At 43.3% G+C, this 16,498-nt stretch overlaps 2 protein-coding genes across 2 annotated transcripts; both read left to right on the plus strand.

The window, feature by feature from the left end:
• Nucleotides 1-863: 863 nt before the first annotated feature.
• Nucleotides 864-1,427, plus strand: LOC113839310 (coiled-coil-helix-coiled-coil-helix domain-containing protein 2-like). The gene has a single exon (XM_035449870.1). The coding sequence runs from the start codon at nucleotides 864-866 to the stop codon at nucleotides 1,206-1,208; it is 345 nt and encodes a 114-aa protein (XP_035305761.1). The 3' UTR covers nucleotides 1,209-1,427.
• An 8,795-nt stretch (nucleotides 1,428-10,222) lies between these two features.
• On the plus strand, nucleotides 10,223-16,253 carry LOC100769405 (protein SSXA1-like). Its single transcript, XM_035449762.1, has 4 exons — nucleotides 10,223-10,291; nucleotides 10,754-10,868; nucleotides 11,501-11,596; nucleotides 16,108-16,253. Exons 1-4 carry the CDS (start codon nucleotides 10,223-10,225, stop codon nucleotides 16,251-16,253), a joined length of 426 nt encoding a protein of 141 aa, XP_035305653.1.
• The last annotated feature ends 245 nt before the right edge of the window (nucleotides 16,254-16,498 follow it).

Below are 16,498 nucleotides of genomic sequence, written 5' to 3' on the forward strand. Positions count from 1 at the left end.
GGGAAGATGGGGGAGGGAGTTACTAGAATGAGAAGGGAAGAAGAGGAAGGGTGCAGAGGTCATGAGGGAGCAGAAAGGTTGAGTCAGGTGTAGATTAGAAGAAAGGATATGTGATAGGTAGGGTTTTAGTTGGGGGGATGGTAGGGGAGGAAGGGAGGGAGAAGGGAACTGGGATTGTCATGTAATTCAATCTTGTTTCTAATTCAAAGAAAAAAAATCAACTCCAAATGGATCAAAGACCTCAACATAAAACCAATACATTGATAAAGTAGAGAATAGCTTTGAACACATTGGCACAGGAGACAACTTTCTGAACAGAACAAGGTTAGTTAGCACAGGCAGAGGCAGGCAGAGCTCCCGGTTTGAGGTCAGCCTGGTCTACACAGTGAGTTCCAGGACAGAAAGAGCTACACAGAGAAACACTGCTTTTGGGGAAAAAAAGAAACGCTAATGAATTCCCACTGAACTCAGTCATGAACTCTTTCCCCTTCCCAGTAAAGCTTGCCTATCAGCAGTTAGGACCCCCTGACTATCTTGGAGGTTTTATGTTAGAGAAGAAGAGCAAGAGAACACATCTTGTTTTCTGTGCCCCGAATTCATTAATTCCTTAAAAGTACAAGGCTCTGGGCTACTGACCATGTCCAGTTTTACCCTATGAAGTTTATATTGCTTGAGAAGATAAGTTAGGAGTGTGTGTGTGTGTGTGTGTGTGTGTGTGTGTGTGTGTGTGTGTGTGTGTGTGTGAGAGAGAGAGAGAGAGAGAGAGAGAGAGAGAGAGAGAGAGAGAGAGAGAGATCTGCAACACATGGAAACTATCAGTGTCAGTTTGTCGTCTTTGGACTCGGCGTGTTTGAGCACTCAGGATGCTGTGTGGAAGCCGAAGCCGCTCTTCCCGGGTGGACCCTCCGGCCAGCCTGGCCCCTCAGATGAGGGTTGCTCCAAGACAGGCGCTTGCAGTTGGCTCCCCTGCTGCTGCACCCAGGCAGCCAGGCCTGATGGCCCAGATTGCAACCACTGCAACTGGTGTGGCTGTGGGCTCAGCAGGGGGTCCCACTCTGGGTCATGCCATCACTGGGGGCTTCAGTGGAGGTGGCAGTGCTGAGCCTGCAAGGCCTGACATCACTTACCAGGACCCCCAGGGAACCCAGCAACAAGGGCCATGCTCTCTTGAGATCAAACAATTTCTGGAATGTGCCCAGAATCAGTGACGTCAGGCTCTGAGAGGGCTTCAATGAGGTGTTGCGACAGTGCAGAATTGCAAATGGTTTAATCTAATCAAGAAGTTCAAACTGAAGAAATGGGCTCTGCCTAATTCATAGTGCAAGTGTGGACCCTGAGCAAACAAATCTTATTTCTAATAGCTCCATTACTTCAGCCATGAGAGAGTCCTAACTGTATATTCACTCAGCTTGTAGTGTTGGGGACTGGGCAAGTGATGGCCTCCTTGAACCAACTGTATTGTTTCTTGTGAGTTAATGAAAATAAAATTATTTGATTCTGAAAAAAAATCAGTGTCTTCATGTGTGTGTATAGCGTAGAATGTGACTCTGTGATTAGGATGCCATATAAGACAGTGCACACTCAACGTGAAGGTGGTACATATTTGCCATTTACTCATCATCTATAATAATAAACTTTCTTTAATATTGTTTTAGAATTTTATGTGACATACCCTTCTAGGTATTCCTACAAATGAAATCCTGTCCACTCAGTCCTGATCTGAAGAAGAAAGGAGCTGTCTATAACCTTCTCAGCCATCTTGACTGGAAAGGATATCCTTCACAATGAATGTGTGAAGAGACCTTGAGTCTCTGAGAGGGGTCAGGTGTTTGTTGGACACAGCAGGCACAGGAGGGCAGAAACTACAATGTTCTCATCCATATGTGGAAGGAGAAAAGTTTCCTTTTGTAGAAGTTAGGAGCCAGAAGGGTCAAGGACATCACAAGAAAACCCATAGAATCAAGTAACCTGGGTTTGTAGGAGCTCATAGACACTGAACTGACAACCAGAGACCCTGTATGGGTCTACATATTTGTGACAGTTGTGTAGCTTGGTCTTCTTGTGAGACTCCTAGTGGCAGAAATAGGGGCTGTCTCTGATTCTTTTACTGGCTTTTGGGACCTTTCTCCACATACTGGGTCACCTTGCCCAGCCTTAATACATGGGGAGGTGCCTAGTCTTACTGCAACTTGATGCCAAGTTTTGTTGATACTCAAGGAGACCTGTCCTTTTCTAAACAGAAGCGGAGGAGGAGTGGATTGGGGGGTGGGAACAGAGGGGTTGGGGTGGGATGAGGGGCTGGGAGGAGAGGAGGGATAGGAAACTGTGACTGGGATGCAAAATAAATAAATAAATTTATAAAGAAATCAAACACTGGTCACTAGAGGCTTGGCAATGAGGAGCTCATCAAAAATAGGTAGGATAAGTACCAAATATAGTTGGAGAGATCTAAGTTCCAGTGGGTCTTAGAATCATTTACTACTGCTACATGTGTTCCTGATGTACTTAGGTATGTGCATATGCTACTGTGTGAATGTCAGACAATAAGTTCGTGTAGTTGCTTCTCTGCTTCCATCTTTCTATGGTTTCAAAGGATCCAACTCAGACTATCAGGCTAGCTATGCAAGAACCTTTGTGGCTGAGCCATCTCTCTCTCTATCCATAGCAGCAATATTTCACAGTATATTTAGAGTGTCTATAAGTTTGTTTACAGGATGCTATGATGAGTTATGCAATAAAGTATGAGAGAAGGCAGATCTGGCTTTATAGACCTGAAAACAGATAATCTGGAGGCAGAGAAAGAAGGGTCACTTGTTAAACAACTGTCTTGGCTTCAGGATCAAAGACATTCTGGGCTTTGTGATGAGATCCTGAATAAAGACTGAAAGAGGTGGGAACAACACACTGGAATAATAGTACTGGAGAAGTAACTTGAGAGATCTATATCCAGATTTGAAGGCAGTAGGAAGAGAGCACCACTGGGCCTGGCTTGGGCTTTTAAAACTTGAGAGCCTGCCCTTAGCAACACACCTCCTCCCACAAAGTAATGCCTACTCTAACAAACAGTTCCACCAACTGAGGACCAAGGATTCAAATAAAGTAGCCTGTGGAGGTTGTTTCCATTCAACTCACCACATTCTGCTCCATGATCCTCACAGGCTTGTGCTCAAAGTAATCTCTTAATTGCAACCCCCTGAAAAATCAAAAAGCAAATTATACTTCCAATATACAATTGCAGAGAAAATGCACTATAATTCCAAAAGAGAGAAATACGGGCATGGTGAAGATATACTGGACCAATGCTATACCAAAATCCAGCTGGACAAACTCCAAATCCTGTAGCTCTGATGTCAAAGAGCTTAGATGTTTGCCTCTTCTGTTTTGCTGACTGTAACATACTTCTCTCTCTCTCTCTCTCTCTCTCTCTCTCTCTCTCTCTCTCTCTCTCTCTCTCTCTGGTTTTTCGAGACAGGGTTTCTCTGTGTAGCTTTGGAGCCTATCCTGGGAGACCAGGCTGGCCTCAATCTCACAGAGATCGCCTGCCTCTGCCTCCCGAGTGCTGGGATTAAAGGCGTGTGCCACCAATGCCCGGCTTTTTAAAAAAAATTTTTTTAAAAAAGACTATTTATTATGTGTACAACATTCTGCTTCCATGTATATCTGCACACCAGAAGAGGGCACCAGATCTCATAATGGATGGTTGTGAGCCACCATGTGTTTGCTTGGAACTGAACTCAGGACCTCTGGAAGAGCAGTCAGTGCTCTTAACCTCTGAGCCATCTCTCCAGCCCCCCATACTTCTCTCTCTTGGGCTGGTTCTACTCCCTGTCTGCAGTGATCGTTGGTGATATCTCACAGCTCTGGAATCTCCAACATCTTGGGGTCTTGAACACAATCCAGACTTAACTGTCAAAGCTTCATGCAATGGCCTCTATTCAGGGTCTGCCTGCCACATGCCTGGCTTCATAACATTCCTTAACTGTGGAGGAATATTCCTCAACCCCTTTACTCTAGTACCCTTCATGAGTCTAAAGTCAGTACCATCTGGCCAATGCTGCCAAGTTTGGCTGCCTGCTTTGGATGGAACCTGGTGCCCACCTTGAATTACAATTCATAAGCTTTGATTTATTGATGCCTTTTAGTGACATATAATTCTTTAAAAAAAGATTTTATTTATTTGTTATGTATACAACATTCTGCTTCCATGCATATCTGCACACCAGAAGAAGGCACCAGGTCTCACAACGGATGGTTGTGAGCCATCATGTGGTTGCTGGGAATTGAACTCAGGACCTCTGGAAGAGCAGTCAGTGCTCTTCACCTCTGAGCCATCTCTCCAGCCCAGACATATAATTCTTTAGGCCTTTTCTATTTACAAGTTGAAAGCTTAGCTGGTGGAGGGCTTGCCCTGAGAACACCACCCCCTTTGTTACATCCTGCATCAGGCCTCCCACTATCTCCTTTATCACAAATTGTACCTTTTTTTCCTGCTTTCTCTTTTTTCACTCTAGTTCTGCATAAAAGTGGTTGCTAATTGCCACACAACAGAAGGAATATTAGGCTGCCCTGAAATCTCCTCTGCCAACAAAATTGAACCAAAACTCTTTAATTTAGCCTCAGGCAGATTCTTAGGACAAGGGCAAAAGTCCAGCCATATTCTTTGCCAAAATACCACAAGAATGTTCTATAGCCTAATTGCTAGTATTGTCCACCTTTAGGGTCTTAATAACTTGAATTGCTCTCAGCACCTCTGTCTTCCAAACTCCTATTAGTCTCTTAAGCCCTGCTTAGAGCATTCAGCAGCTTTCCTAGTCCAGCCTCAAAACAGTCTTCCAGATCCCACCAAAGAACAGCATGCTGAGGCCCATCACAGCAATATTGTTCTCCCTGGTCCAGCTTCTGTCTTACTCTTATATAGCTGTGATACGACACCATGACCAAGACAACTTATAGAAGAAGGAGTTTACTGGGGGCTCACCGTTTCAGAAGGTGAGTACATGACCATCATGGTGGGGAGCCCAGCAGCAGGCAGGTAGACATGGTGCTGGAGCACTAGCTGGCGGCTTACATCTTGAGGCACAAACACAAGTCAGAGTGGGGAGAGGGAGAAAGCCAACTGGGAGAGGTGTGAGCTTTGAAACTTCAAAGCCTTCCTCCAGTGACATACCTCTTCCAACAAGGCCATACCTCCTAATCCTTCCTCAACAGTTCTAACAGCTGAGGACAAAGCATTCAAATCTATGAGCCTATAGAGAACCATTCTCATTCAAACCACCACACAGGGGCTCACTATATGGCTGGGGCTAGTTTGGAACTCTCAATGTAGATCAGATTGTTCTTGAACTCATAAAGATCTGCCAGCTTCTGCTTCCTTGTGCTAGGGATAAGGGCATATGCCTCCATGACCAGCTAAGTTTTCATTTTAGAAATAATTTTATTTATATGTGTGAATGTGTATCTGTGTGTGTGCTGCACCATGTGTGTCCTGGGGACTGTGGAGGCCAGAAAAGGGCAATGGATACCTTTCAGCTGTAGTTACAGGTAGGTGTGAGGTGCCTTACATGAATGCAGGAAACTGAACTTGGGTCATCTGGGAGAGCATCCAGTGCTCTCAGCTACTCTTGAGTGATCTCTTCATCCTCTTAACCTTTTATTGAAACAAGAAATTATACATGTTTCTGGGGAAATGCTTAAACATCAGTCCATGTACAGGCATCATTAGGTGTGTTCTTGTAATTTTTCCCTTTGAGATATTTTGTGGCTATGATGCCAAGCTGATAGAAAGCTCTAGGATACAGACTTCTGCTCCATGAGGTAGGGGTGTGTGTGTGTGTGTGTGTGTGTGTGTGTGTGTGTGTGTGTGTGTGTGTGTGTGTGTGTATGTGTGTGTGTGTGGTTTGATCTGGCATTAAGAGGGTGAGACGACTGTCACAGGTAGAACAATCTCTGATGGTTTTCAGTGGTTAATAAAAGGGATGCATGGTTCTGGTTTGCTGAAGATAAGTGGATTTGCTAAGCTGAGTGAATTGTAGTGCTGCCACTGGGCTAATTTACAAAGTACTGGACAGAAGGGGAAAGGGACAAGATCTCCTGAGTCAATTAGGAATGTGGGGAGAGGGGGAGGGAGGGAGGAGAGAGAGGAGGGGAGAAGGGGAGTGGAGGAGAACATGAGGGATCAGGAAGATTAAGTCAGGGGAAGAATAGAGGAGACCAAGGAAAGAGATACCTTGATAGAGGAAGCCATTATTACAAGAAACCTGGCACTAGGGAAATTCCCAGGGATCCACAAGGATGACCCCAACTAACAATCTAAGCAATAGTGGAGAGGCTATCTTAAATGCCCTTCCTCTATAATGAGATTGATGACTACTTTATATGCCAGCCTAGAGCCTTCATCTAGTAGCTGATGAAAGCAGAAGAGATTCACAGGTAAGCACTGAGCTGAACTCCTGGAGTCCAGTTGTAGAGAGGGAGGAGTGATGAGCAAAGGAGTCAAGACCATGCTAGGGAAACATACAGAGACAGCTGACCTGAACAAGGGGTAGCTCATGGACTCCAGACTGACAGCTGGGGAACCAGCATAAGACCGAACCAGGCCCCCTGAACATGGGGGTGTCATTTGGGAGTCCTGGGCAGTCTATGGGGCTGCTGGTAGTGGAACCAGAATTTATCCCTAGCGCACAGACTTTGGGAGCCCATTCCCTATGGAGGGATACTCTCTCAGCCTAGATGCACGGGGGACCATCTAGGTCCTGCTCCAAATGATGTGACAGACTTAGATGATCCCCCATAGGAGGCCTCACCCTCCCTGAGGAGTGGATGGGGGGTGGGGACATGATGGGGGCAGTGGGAGGACAAGAGGGAGAGGGAAAACAAGGTAAAATAAGATTGTTTGTAATTTAAATAAAATATTAAAAAAATAAGTCAGAAGAAAACACAAAGAGACTATGCAGTGAAAGTTTTAGTGGTGGTCCCAAGGTCCACGGACCATTTCCTTGGCTGAAGGAGTCTTAGTCATTCTGAGTAGGGCATTACTGACAGGAATGAAAGTCTAGAGAGCTTCAGGGTGTCAACAGAGACATACATTATAAGAGAAACCTTCCTAATGGGAGCGCTTAAGGAGCACAATAAACTCTAATCACATGCATACTGTGCATTATTATTCATAAAAATATCCATAGAAAACAAGCCTTTGGGTCTTTGGGGAGATAGCACATATAGGAATATGTTCAACTTTAATACTTTCCTTAATAAATAATTTAAATGTTATTAATTTATTGTAGAGAGATCCCAGGTTAGATTAAGGAGGACTGTGGAGTAGGATTTGAAATGGTAAACATGTTTTTTTTTTTAGATGAACAACTGAACAGTAGAGGGTAGAATTATAGTCTAGACATAGGGAAAGCCCATATGTCTACATAGGGAAAGCCCATATAGCCATAGAAATGTACATCTCAATCTCAACAAGTCAGCAGGCCCTGGATAGCCAATGACATGGAGAGCTATGATGACATGTTAGGTGGGCGTGCACCCCCTTTGTGATGTACTTCTGCCCTGGAACTCTGGGAACACCCTACACTCCATTATTACCTCACTTGCCCCACTCAGTTTCCTGAGACATTCATAGAGACAGACTGCTCTAGTTAAGCTGCTCCTCTAGGGTCAGCTGAATCAAGGCGTTTGGTCTCTTTCTAGGGGAAAGACTCCCTTATCCCTTCATGTCTAAGGTAAGTTCTTTCTGAGGGATACCCTAATAAGTTAAACATAAGCAGGTAGAAAAAGTTAGGAGCCTGTGTAGATCAACCAAGTACTTGTGCCATTCTTGAGTCTTCAGCTATCTTCAAAACTTAGTACTGTGTTGTGAGCTAAACCTTTACCGGGCAATTCCTTAAGGATCCTAGAAACTATAACCATGTGAGAGACTCACGTGCCACTATTTCTGAGGGAAGCCTCTTAGCTTCACAAGCTATATGCCTGAGAGTTCCTCCATCCTTAGCAACGGCAAATAGTCTCTGTTAGAGGTGCTACTTCCCAACTTCCTCTTGGATAAAGCTGCCATCTTCATGGTCCCATAGATACCTTAATGTCTACTCGATAAACTTTTCTGATGACTTCAGTTTAAGGACCCCTGGACTTTGAGATGCCAAATTCACTCTGCCTGACAGTTTGTCCTGACAGTTGGTTCTGGTGATTCCATCTCTTTTTATCTCAGCAGGAATTCCTAAATTAGCCCAGTAATTCACACTCTATGTACCAGATCCACTTCTTTTTGGCACAGCAGAGCCATATAGCCCTTTCCTTGACCTCTGAAAACCATTAGCTGGGAGACTATTAAACACATGGCAACCAACTTTACCGCAGAATACACCACAAAGTATCTGTACATGTTACAGGACTCTGTACCAAAGCCAGCAATCTAAATTACTTAATAGGATGATACAGGAGAATTATTTGAGCCCAGAGTTTCTCTGTCACCTTAGCATCATATCCATACCATGTCTCAAGGGGGAAAAATCAAGAATTGGTAATGATGTAGACACATGGATTTAAATTTCAGCAGGGTCCCAGAAATGTGTCTTTTATTTAAAATTTTATTGTGTCTGTTAATTTTTTAAACAAAATAAAAGTTTTGTATTTACTGATGAAGGAAAGAATTCTGCTGGGTAGAGGGGTGAGCAAGTGACTGAAATTGAAAAGACAATCTAAGGTTGTCTTTAACATGATAAGTCTTACATTTAGTGATATGTACCTAATAGCCTCGAGGCCAGGATGGTATTAATGGTGGGAAGTTAAGGAACTACCCAAAGCTGGAAGGGAGCATGGAAGGTGAAATGTAAGAAAAGAATAATGGTATACATGAATGAGTAGGTATACATGAATGAGTAGGTATACATGAATGAGTAGATCAGGATGAAAGCCATCTTTTGAAATCTAGCCACAAAATCGATTACAAAATAAAACACATTTACAAAGGAAAATAGCTCAATGAAGAGACAGCATTATTTTGTTAGGTGCCAGTCGCCAAGCCTAAATTTTATAGTCAGGATCCACATGGTAGAAGGGGATAATGGACTCCTGTAAGGTGTTCTCTGACCGTCACAGACATTTAATGACATGTGAGGACATGGGCACACATACAAAAACACACTAAAAAAGTAAGAAAATACTAAAACATATTTTGAAGTCGATTTGCTGCCTCTCTAACATAGGCATGTTAGTTTTTACACTGCTCTTTATTTTATGAGACTAAGTCTCTTATATATAGTACAGGATGGCCTTGAACTCTCCCCACCTTCCTGTCTCATTACCCTAAGAGAATTTGTTCTGAGGTTTGTTCATGATTTATTTGAATTGATATACAATAATAATGCACATACAATTAAAATACAGTATGGTGATTCAAGATACACATGTGTGTGCTTATCAAATATGGGTAATTCATATTTATTTGTCCTTATGTATTCATCATTTCTCTGTGAGTGAAGTTTTATAACCTCTCCTACTATTTTCTGGTAAAACTGGGAAATTAATGCAAGGGCCACTTACATGCTAGGTAGGAATGTTGTAGGATTTAAGTATCTATTGCCCAGCCTGGACTTGATTTCACTTTGTAGCTCAGGCAGGCATTGTACATAGGACCCTTCTACCTCAGCCTCCCAACTATCTTGTATGACAGGCATAGGAATGAAACTTTGCCTCCTCTTTTTGTTCCTTACAAATTCACCATATGAAGATATAAACTAGTCACTAAAGTGTACTGCAAAATAACAGCAGCTATTCTTTGTCTTTGCATGTATTGGGCTTGTTGTACCTTCTTCTGAACTCCCCACCACCCATCTCCCAGTGACAACTGCTTCAATCTTAGCTTCTATGAAATCAGTTTCCCTTTCCTCATAGGGGTGAGAATATGTGTCTGTGCTTGCTCAATTCAATATCTTTCTTTTTTTCTTAATTCCAAGGAACACTCCAGGGCAATAATCAGGATAGAAGCTTGACCCATTCTCAGAGACTAACTTCATCCATGCTCATAGAATCCAACTGACTCCTAACCACTAATTCTCCCATAGACCTAATCAGGGGTAGGTGATCTCAGGATAAAAAGGACACAAGGAAATTTCACTTACTGAGTGTTACTGTCCATCCACACTTCCTTCCTTCACAGGACATTTTGTGCTGGAAGAAAATCAGATAGTATCTTTAAAATTCCACTGATCCCACCAACATGAAAACCGAGTGTTGCCGTGTGAAGAGACCTGGAGAACCACTTAATGAACCAAAGAAGATCGTTCAGGTGAGGTGACCAGGCAGGGGGTGGGCAGAAGCAACTGAGTGACCAAGGGCCACTGTAGTAAGATTTCTCAGAGGGTGGAAACTAGAAGCATTCAAGACAAGGACCAAAGTCTCCACAGGACCTCCGTAAGTCTCAGGATTTCTTTCATTATGTCCTTCCAAAGCATCCTTGAGGACTTCAGATTGGTGATCTAGTACTAAATGCATTTGGTGTCACAGCTCCTTGTAATGGGTGGGGGCAGTGAGGGCGGTGAGAACAAATAACCAGCACTGAGTATTTTCAGTGTAATTGGGAAATGGCTGTTATTCTCATCTCTCACCTGACTTTCACACTCCCCAGGATCAATTATCTTGATTTTCTAGGTGGATCACTGAGGTCCTCCAACACAGAGGGCATTATGGGATGAATAGCACACATGTCCAGCACAATAGTTGCCAGAATTTACATTTCCTTCTCTTCTAGCCCTTCCAGGATATTTGCGCATATTTTTCGGAGGAAGAGTGGGCAAAGCTGACCAAATGGCAGAAAAGTGCCTACATGTATATGAAAAGGAACTATGTCAGAATGACTGGCCTAGGTAACAGGAAGTTCTGGGTTCAGACAAGCCTGGGTGACTCCCAGTTATTTTCTATGCCATTGTTTCTCATCAGCACGTAGCGGGTCCCTCTCCCGCACCATACTTTTCTTCATGGAGAACTGTCAAGGTGCTTGCTGAGCATGCTGTTCTCTCCCATCTTGTTCAGGGTAGAGAGCATAGAGCACAGGAACTAGGGCTCAGGCCTGCAGCCCACACTTTTCTTCCCTGCAGGCTCTTGTTCTTGTGGGCCTTATGGTCTGTGCTGCATCCCAGGTTCTAGCTGCATTTCCCCTCTTGTGCTGTCTGTTAAAGAACAAGCACTTAGCCTGTTGGGGCCCACTCCATGTGGTGGGATGCCATGCTTAGTCTTAACGTGTGGCAGAGGGGCCTGGCCCTTCCCCAACCTACTGTGTCAGACTTTGTTGACTCTTCATGGGAGCCCTTACCCTCGAGGAGGAGTGGACTGGGGGTGAGCTAGAGGGGAGGTGAGGAGGGTGAGAGGAGGTAAGGGGATGGGAGGAGGGGAGGGGGTGGGAGGAGGAGTGAGAGGGAGAACTATGGTTGAAATGTAACATGAAATAAAAAAATTAAAAAGTGGAAAAAAAAAGAACAAGTCCTGTGCTTTGTCTTAGGGGTCACAGTCAACCAACCAGTTTTCATGCGTTGCAAGGAACAGGTCAAAGAACCTCCAGCGGAATGTGATAAAGCTAATGGCCCTGATAGTAAAGGTGAGTGGTCAGGGAGGGGCTGTGAAGGATGGCCTTTTCAGGCAAGATGCCTGGTAAGGTCATAGGCAGGTCTTTTCTTCTTCTGGTTAGGGCTGTGTGGAACAGAGTTCATTCCGAGAGTTATATAGAAGACCCTGTCATATGAAAGTCTAAAACATCAAAGACAATGTACATTATTTTGGATAACAAGTAAATGGCAAATGTATAACGTCTTCAGTTGGAATGCACACTATCCTGTATGACATCCTGAACACAGGCAGACAAAACCCCCTATACACACACATGCAGACACTGCACAGAGCTCTCTCTCTCTCTCTCTCTCTCTCTCTCTCTCACACACACACACAGACACACACACACACAGTGACTCTCTCCAGGAAAGCAGATCAGATTGCACAAGCTCCCACAAGCACTTCACTTGATCGTAAACTCCAGGCCTGAAATTTATGCCCAGGTTTTGAGAGCAAACGAGAATTATTGCACCAGATAGCCTCCCAAAACACTGAGCAGAATCACTTATCCTTCCTCATGCAGTTAATACCTGAATATTCAAACCATTTCATGTGTTAAGTTTTTCATTATTCCACATCTGAAAGTGCAGACAGGCCAGAATCAATCTAATATTATGAGGTAAAGGAAATGTGCTGGGATAGAATGAGGCAGTGATGAGGCTGAAACAACATTTCTTAAACAATCATAAGGAGACTTCGAAAGTGCGATTACAGATAATGCCTATGTCATTAGTAAAGTCAAGGGAAGCCATGCCCCACCAACTCCTCCTTCATGAGTGGGCTGTAACCCTCCACTCTCCCATTGCCTAAATTGGCAGGATTCTGAAGCTTTGAAACATTTCCTAACAAACAAAACCTCTGACTTGTCACTTTCCATAGATGAAGATTCGGAAGATGATTTTTATGCTCGACAGATAAAACGCATAAAGGCGAGTATCACCTATTTCTGTATGAGTGCACCATGTTTGTCCTTCAGTTTATGTCCACATTGTTGAGGATAGTCTTTCTTTTTGGTGGTGGATAAGTGTGTAAAATATATTTGACACTTAAAGTGTAAAATTTAATGTGAAGCACCACATGTTTCAAACGCCAGACTTTGGGTCTTGTTAATTTGGCATGTGATTTATTTATTTATTTATTTGTTTGTTTGTTTGCAAGGCCCTGTATTAAATATTATCTAGCAAATTAGAATACCCCCAATCAGGTGGCTGAAATACCACCTGCAGATGACTATTTACCAAAATGCCTTATTCTAGCTTCTCTTTTGTAGCTGACACGAGTGACAGTAGATCTTTATGACATACGTGAAAAACTTGGTGGCAGAGACTCTGTTTCAGCTTCTTCCATTGTGCCAGGTTGGATGCAGTTTAATTCCTGTTCCTTAACATAACGTCTTCATCCTTTTTCAATATGGTATTTAATTCTTTGAGGATTTCATAAAAGGTATTTTGATCATATTCACACACACCCCACTCTTTCATCTAATGAATCTAAAACATCTTTCCTAGAAGTGTTTCTCACTCCTCAAATTCATGTCTTTGGTTTTTATTCTTTTAAAATAATCAACAGAGTCTAATTTGTGCTATCTGTATACTGTGGGATGTGGAATCATCCACTAGAGGATGGTGGGCCTAACAGCCATGCCCTTAAAGAAAACTGACTCTCCCTCCCACAAAAGCATTCTCTCATCAACAGCTACTCACAAAGGGGTGGGAGCTGATGAGTCCCTACTCACTCCATGCTAGAATGCTGGCAGGCTCAATCCTATGCAGGTCTTACGTGGGCAAAGACAGCTCCTGTGAGTTCATGAGTGTAACAATCCTGTCATGTCCATAAAACACTATATTGCTCTGGTCCTCCCTTTCTTCTGCTTCTTACAATCTTTGTCCTCTTCTGCAATGGTTCTTGAGCTTGGGAGGAAGGTGCTTGACATATATGTTCAATGTTTAGCTGAGCAATCCATAGACACTTATTTTCTGCAGTCTAACCAATTGGGAGTTTCTGTATTAGCCACTACTCACTGTACAACAACACTTCTCTGATAATGTCTGAGAGCTATTTATGGGTTGAGAGATAGGGATTTAGAGGTCAGTTTCTACTACATTCATTTAGCAAAATCTTAGAAATGGGTTTTCACTATGGGGTCTGTGCAACCATAGGTTCTTGTCAGATTTACAGTACCAGGCCTGCATTTCTTCAATCACAGCATTCTAATAACTATAGGAAAGACAATGGGACTCAACACAACTGTGCTAAATGATTGACATGAACAGCACTTCACTAGCTCTCTAGTCCATAGCCCAGACCACTGAAATGCCGTCATGTCTTCTTTCATTTATGAAATCTAGAGTTTATTCATTCTTTCAGCCTGATACTTTGCAAGCAGGAATCACAGTGACCTGGCCTCTGCTCTGTAAATGGACCATGCACTCCTCTGCTGGAAATGACAGGCCTTTCGCTGTGGACTCCTCCTACTGTGATCAACCTCAGGACACACCTATACCTAGGAGTTTCTCTACAGTTGCAGGTTCCAGTCTAGTGTAGATAGTTAAGGGAGCTGAGGGTTAGCAGCCAGTGAAGACACAGTTAAGGACTGAATGAAAAGAAGGGGTTATAAGAGCACGTATTCAGTTTTACTATCATTAAACTTTCCATGTGGGTGTGTTTGGCATGCCTATAATTGCAAAGCTCTGTAGGCTCATTAGACCAAGACTTTTCTAGGAGATCTTGTGTCAAAACCAAAACCAAATGAAAAAAAAAAAAACAAGAGAAATACAGAGGGGGTATGGAGGGATTGCTCAGTGATTAAGGGTATCTGCTGCAGTTCCAGAGGACTGGAGTTCAGTTCCTAGCATCTACATTGGGTGGCTCACTATTATCTGTCACTACAGTTCCAGAGGATCTGATGCAGTACTCTTGCTTCTCCAGACATACCCACACATGTGACACACACACACACACACACACAGACACACAGACACACAGACATACACACATACACATAAGTAAAAAATGTAAACTAAAGGGCAGTGAGTTGTGTTTCCAAGCTCAGAAACAATGTTCTTTCAGTTATACACAGACTCTCTCATGCATGAATCAGGAAGTTGAATGGAAGGCAGCTTATGGGGGCTGGAGGGATGGCTCAGAGGTTAAGAACACTGACTTCTCTTCCAGAGGTCCTGAGTTCAATTCCCAGCAACTACATGGTGGCTCACCACCATCCGTTATGAGATCTGGTGCCCTCTTCTGGTGTGCAGATACACATGTTGTATGTGTATACATAATAAATAAATAAAATCTTAAAAAAAGAAAGGCAGCTTATGATTAGTGACCAATGACACATCTTGATATCAGCAAAAATGGTGCAGGTGCTACCTTACCTAATTTCACGTGAAGTGTTCTCACCAATGTCCTGTGTGATACCACACTTGGCAACACATTCTTTGATACCTAGATCAGCATGTCTCCTTTCTTTCTTCTCCATTGCCTGCATTAATCTGCACACCCCATCATGGTACAATATTGTCTCTTTCCTTCTATTCACTCTTTTATTTATTGTCCACGTAGTGAAGCACAAGCTTATGTGTGAAGCCTTATATTTCATAGACTATCTGCCTTTTTAGTAGTGGGGAGGAAGGGTATTGGCATGAGTCAAAAGAGGTTAATGAGGAGGATACGTGATCAAAACACATTATATATGCATATCAAAATGCCATATTGAAAGTAACAACATATATAATTAATATATGCTAATATAACCCTTAGGAAAAAAGAGACGATACGTAAACTCTAAGACAATATAGAAATGCTACTCATAGCCTGAACAAGTGCTTTAGTGTTTAGATAAATGCCGAAGAAGGCAGCATGGGAAGAAAAGAACCCAAAATGAGCTCCAGGTGCACTAGGCTCAGGAAGGGCCCAGAGACACCTGCACACTCAAGAGAAAGCACATGTTTTGTGGACAGACAGTAGGGTGGCAATGGATGAGAGGAAATCATGGAAGAAACAACACTCTGGTTTCCCTGGCATGTCCTGGGTGTGTGGCATGGGCCCTGAAATATTCAAGGCCTTTCTGGGTGAGGAGGTCACCCAGCACCAGTTCAGATGTTAGAATGCATCTCCATAATCATAATTTGACTTGTCCTTCTGAAGGCCATGCTACACTGGACAAGTCTTCTACATACTCTGCGGTTCACTTCTTAAATCCATACAATATAAGAGAATGATCACAGGGTCCTCCTTCTAAAGAAGGATTAAATGGGACATCTTTACCAGATGATGGAGGAGGGGGACCAAACAGTACACTGGATGGTATAACCGGATGTGGCCTTTGGTCTGTACTGCTGTATGGCTAACATCTCAGTCTTTGTGAGTCAGCAGATGTAAAAAACAGACAAGAGAAGGCCCATGGACTCATGGGAGGAACGAGCCCCCTTCTTTTCTGACAAAACAAGGCCCTAAACTATCTATCTCCCATGCACTAATCCCTTCGTATTTCAGGAGTCAAAAACGTTCGGGTAAATGCCTGGACCCACCGGTTGAGGGAAAGGAAGAAGCGAGTGATATATGAAGAGATCAGTGATCCCGAAGAGGACGAGGATGACGATGATGATGATAATGATGATGATGACGACGACGACGACTGAATATCTGTAAGTGGTCCTTTGACACATCACCCAAACCCAGAATACACACTTTTCTTGGATGGTATTGGATCAGGCATCCACTTCTAGTCTTTTGTGGTGCAACACTGAAGCTGAAGTAATGTGCTATGCTTCCTTTACTGCAAAGCTGAGTTATTTGGAGACCTTCCCTCCCCAGGATGTTGTGGGCTCCCCAATCCCAGGTCAGCTTTCAAAGTACAGGCCACACCTTTCTTTGGCTTAGGAAT

Source organism: Cricetulus griseus, chromosome X (assembly GCF_003668045.3).
Source record: "Cricetulus griseus strain 17A/GY chromosome X, alternate assembly CriGri-PICRH-1.0, whole genome shotgun sequence".
Lineage (NCBI taxonomy): Eukaryota > Metazoa > Chordata > Mammalia > Rodentia > Cricetidae > Cricetulus > Cricetulus griseus.

Coding starts and splice junctions, on each gene's coding strand:
- LOC113839310 (XM_035449870.1), top strand. CDS start 864: ATGCTGTGTGGAAGCCGAAGCCGCTCTTCCCGGGTGGACCCTCCGGCC.
- LOC100769405 (XM_035449762.1), top strand. CDS start 10,223: ATGAAAACCGAGTGTTGCCGTGTGAAGAGACCTGGAGAACCACTTAAT. Junction 10,869..11,500: donor TGTCAGAATGACTGGCCTAG/GTAACAGGAAGT, acceptor GCTTTGTCTTAG/GGGTCACAGTCAACCAACCA. Junction 11,597..16,107: donor TAATGGCCCTGATAGTAAAG/GTGAGTGGTCAG, acceptor TTCGTATTTCAG/GAGTCAAAAACGTTCGGGTA.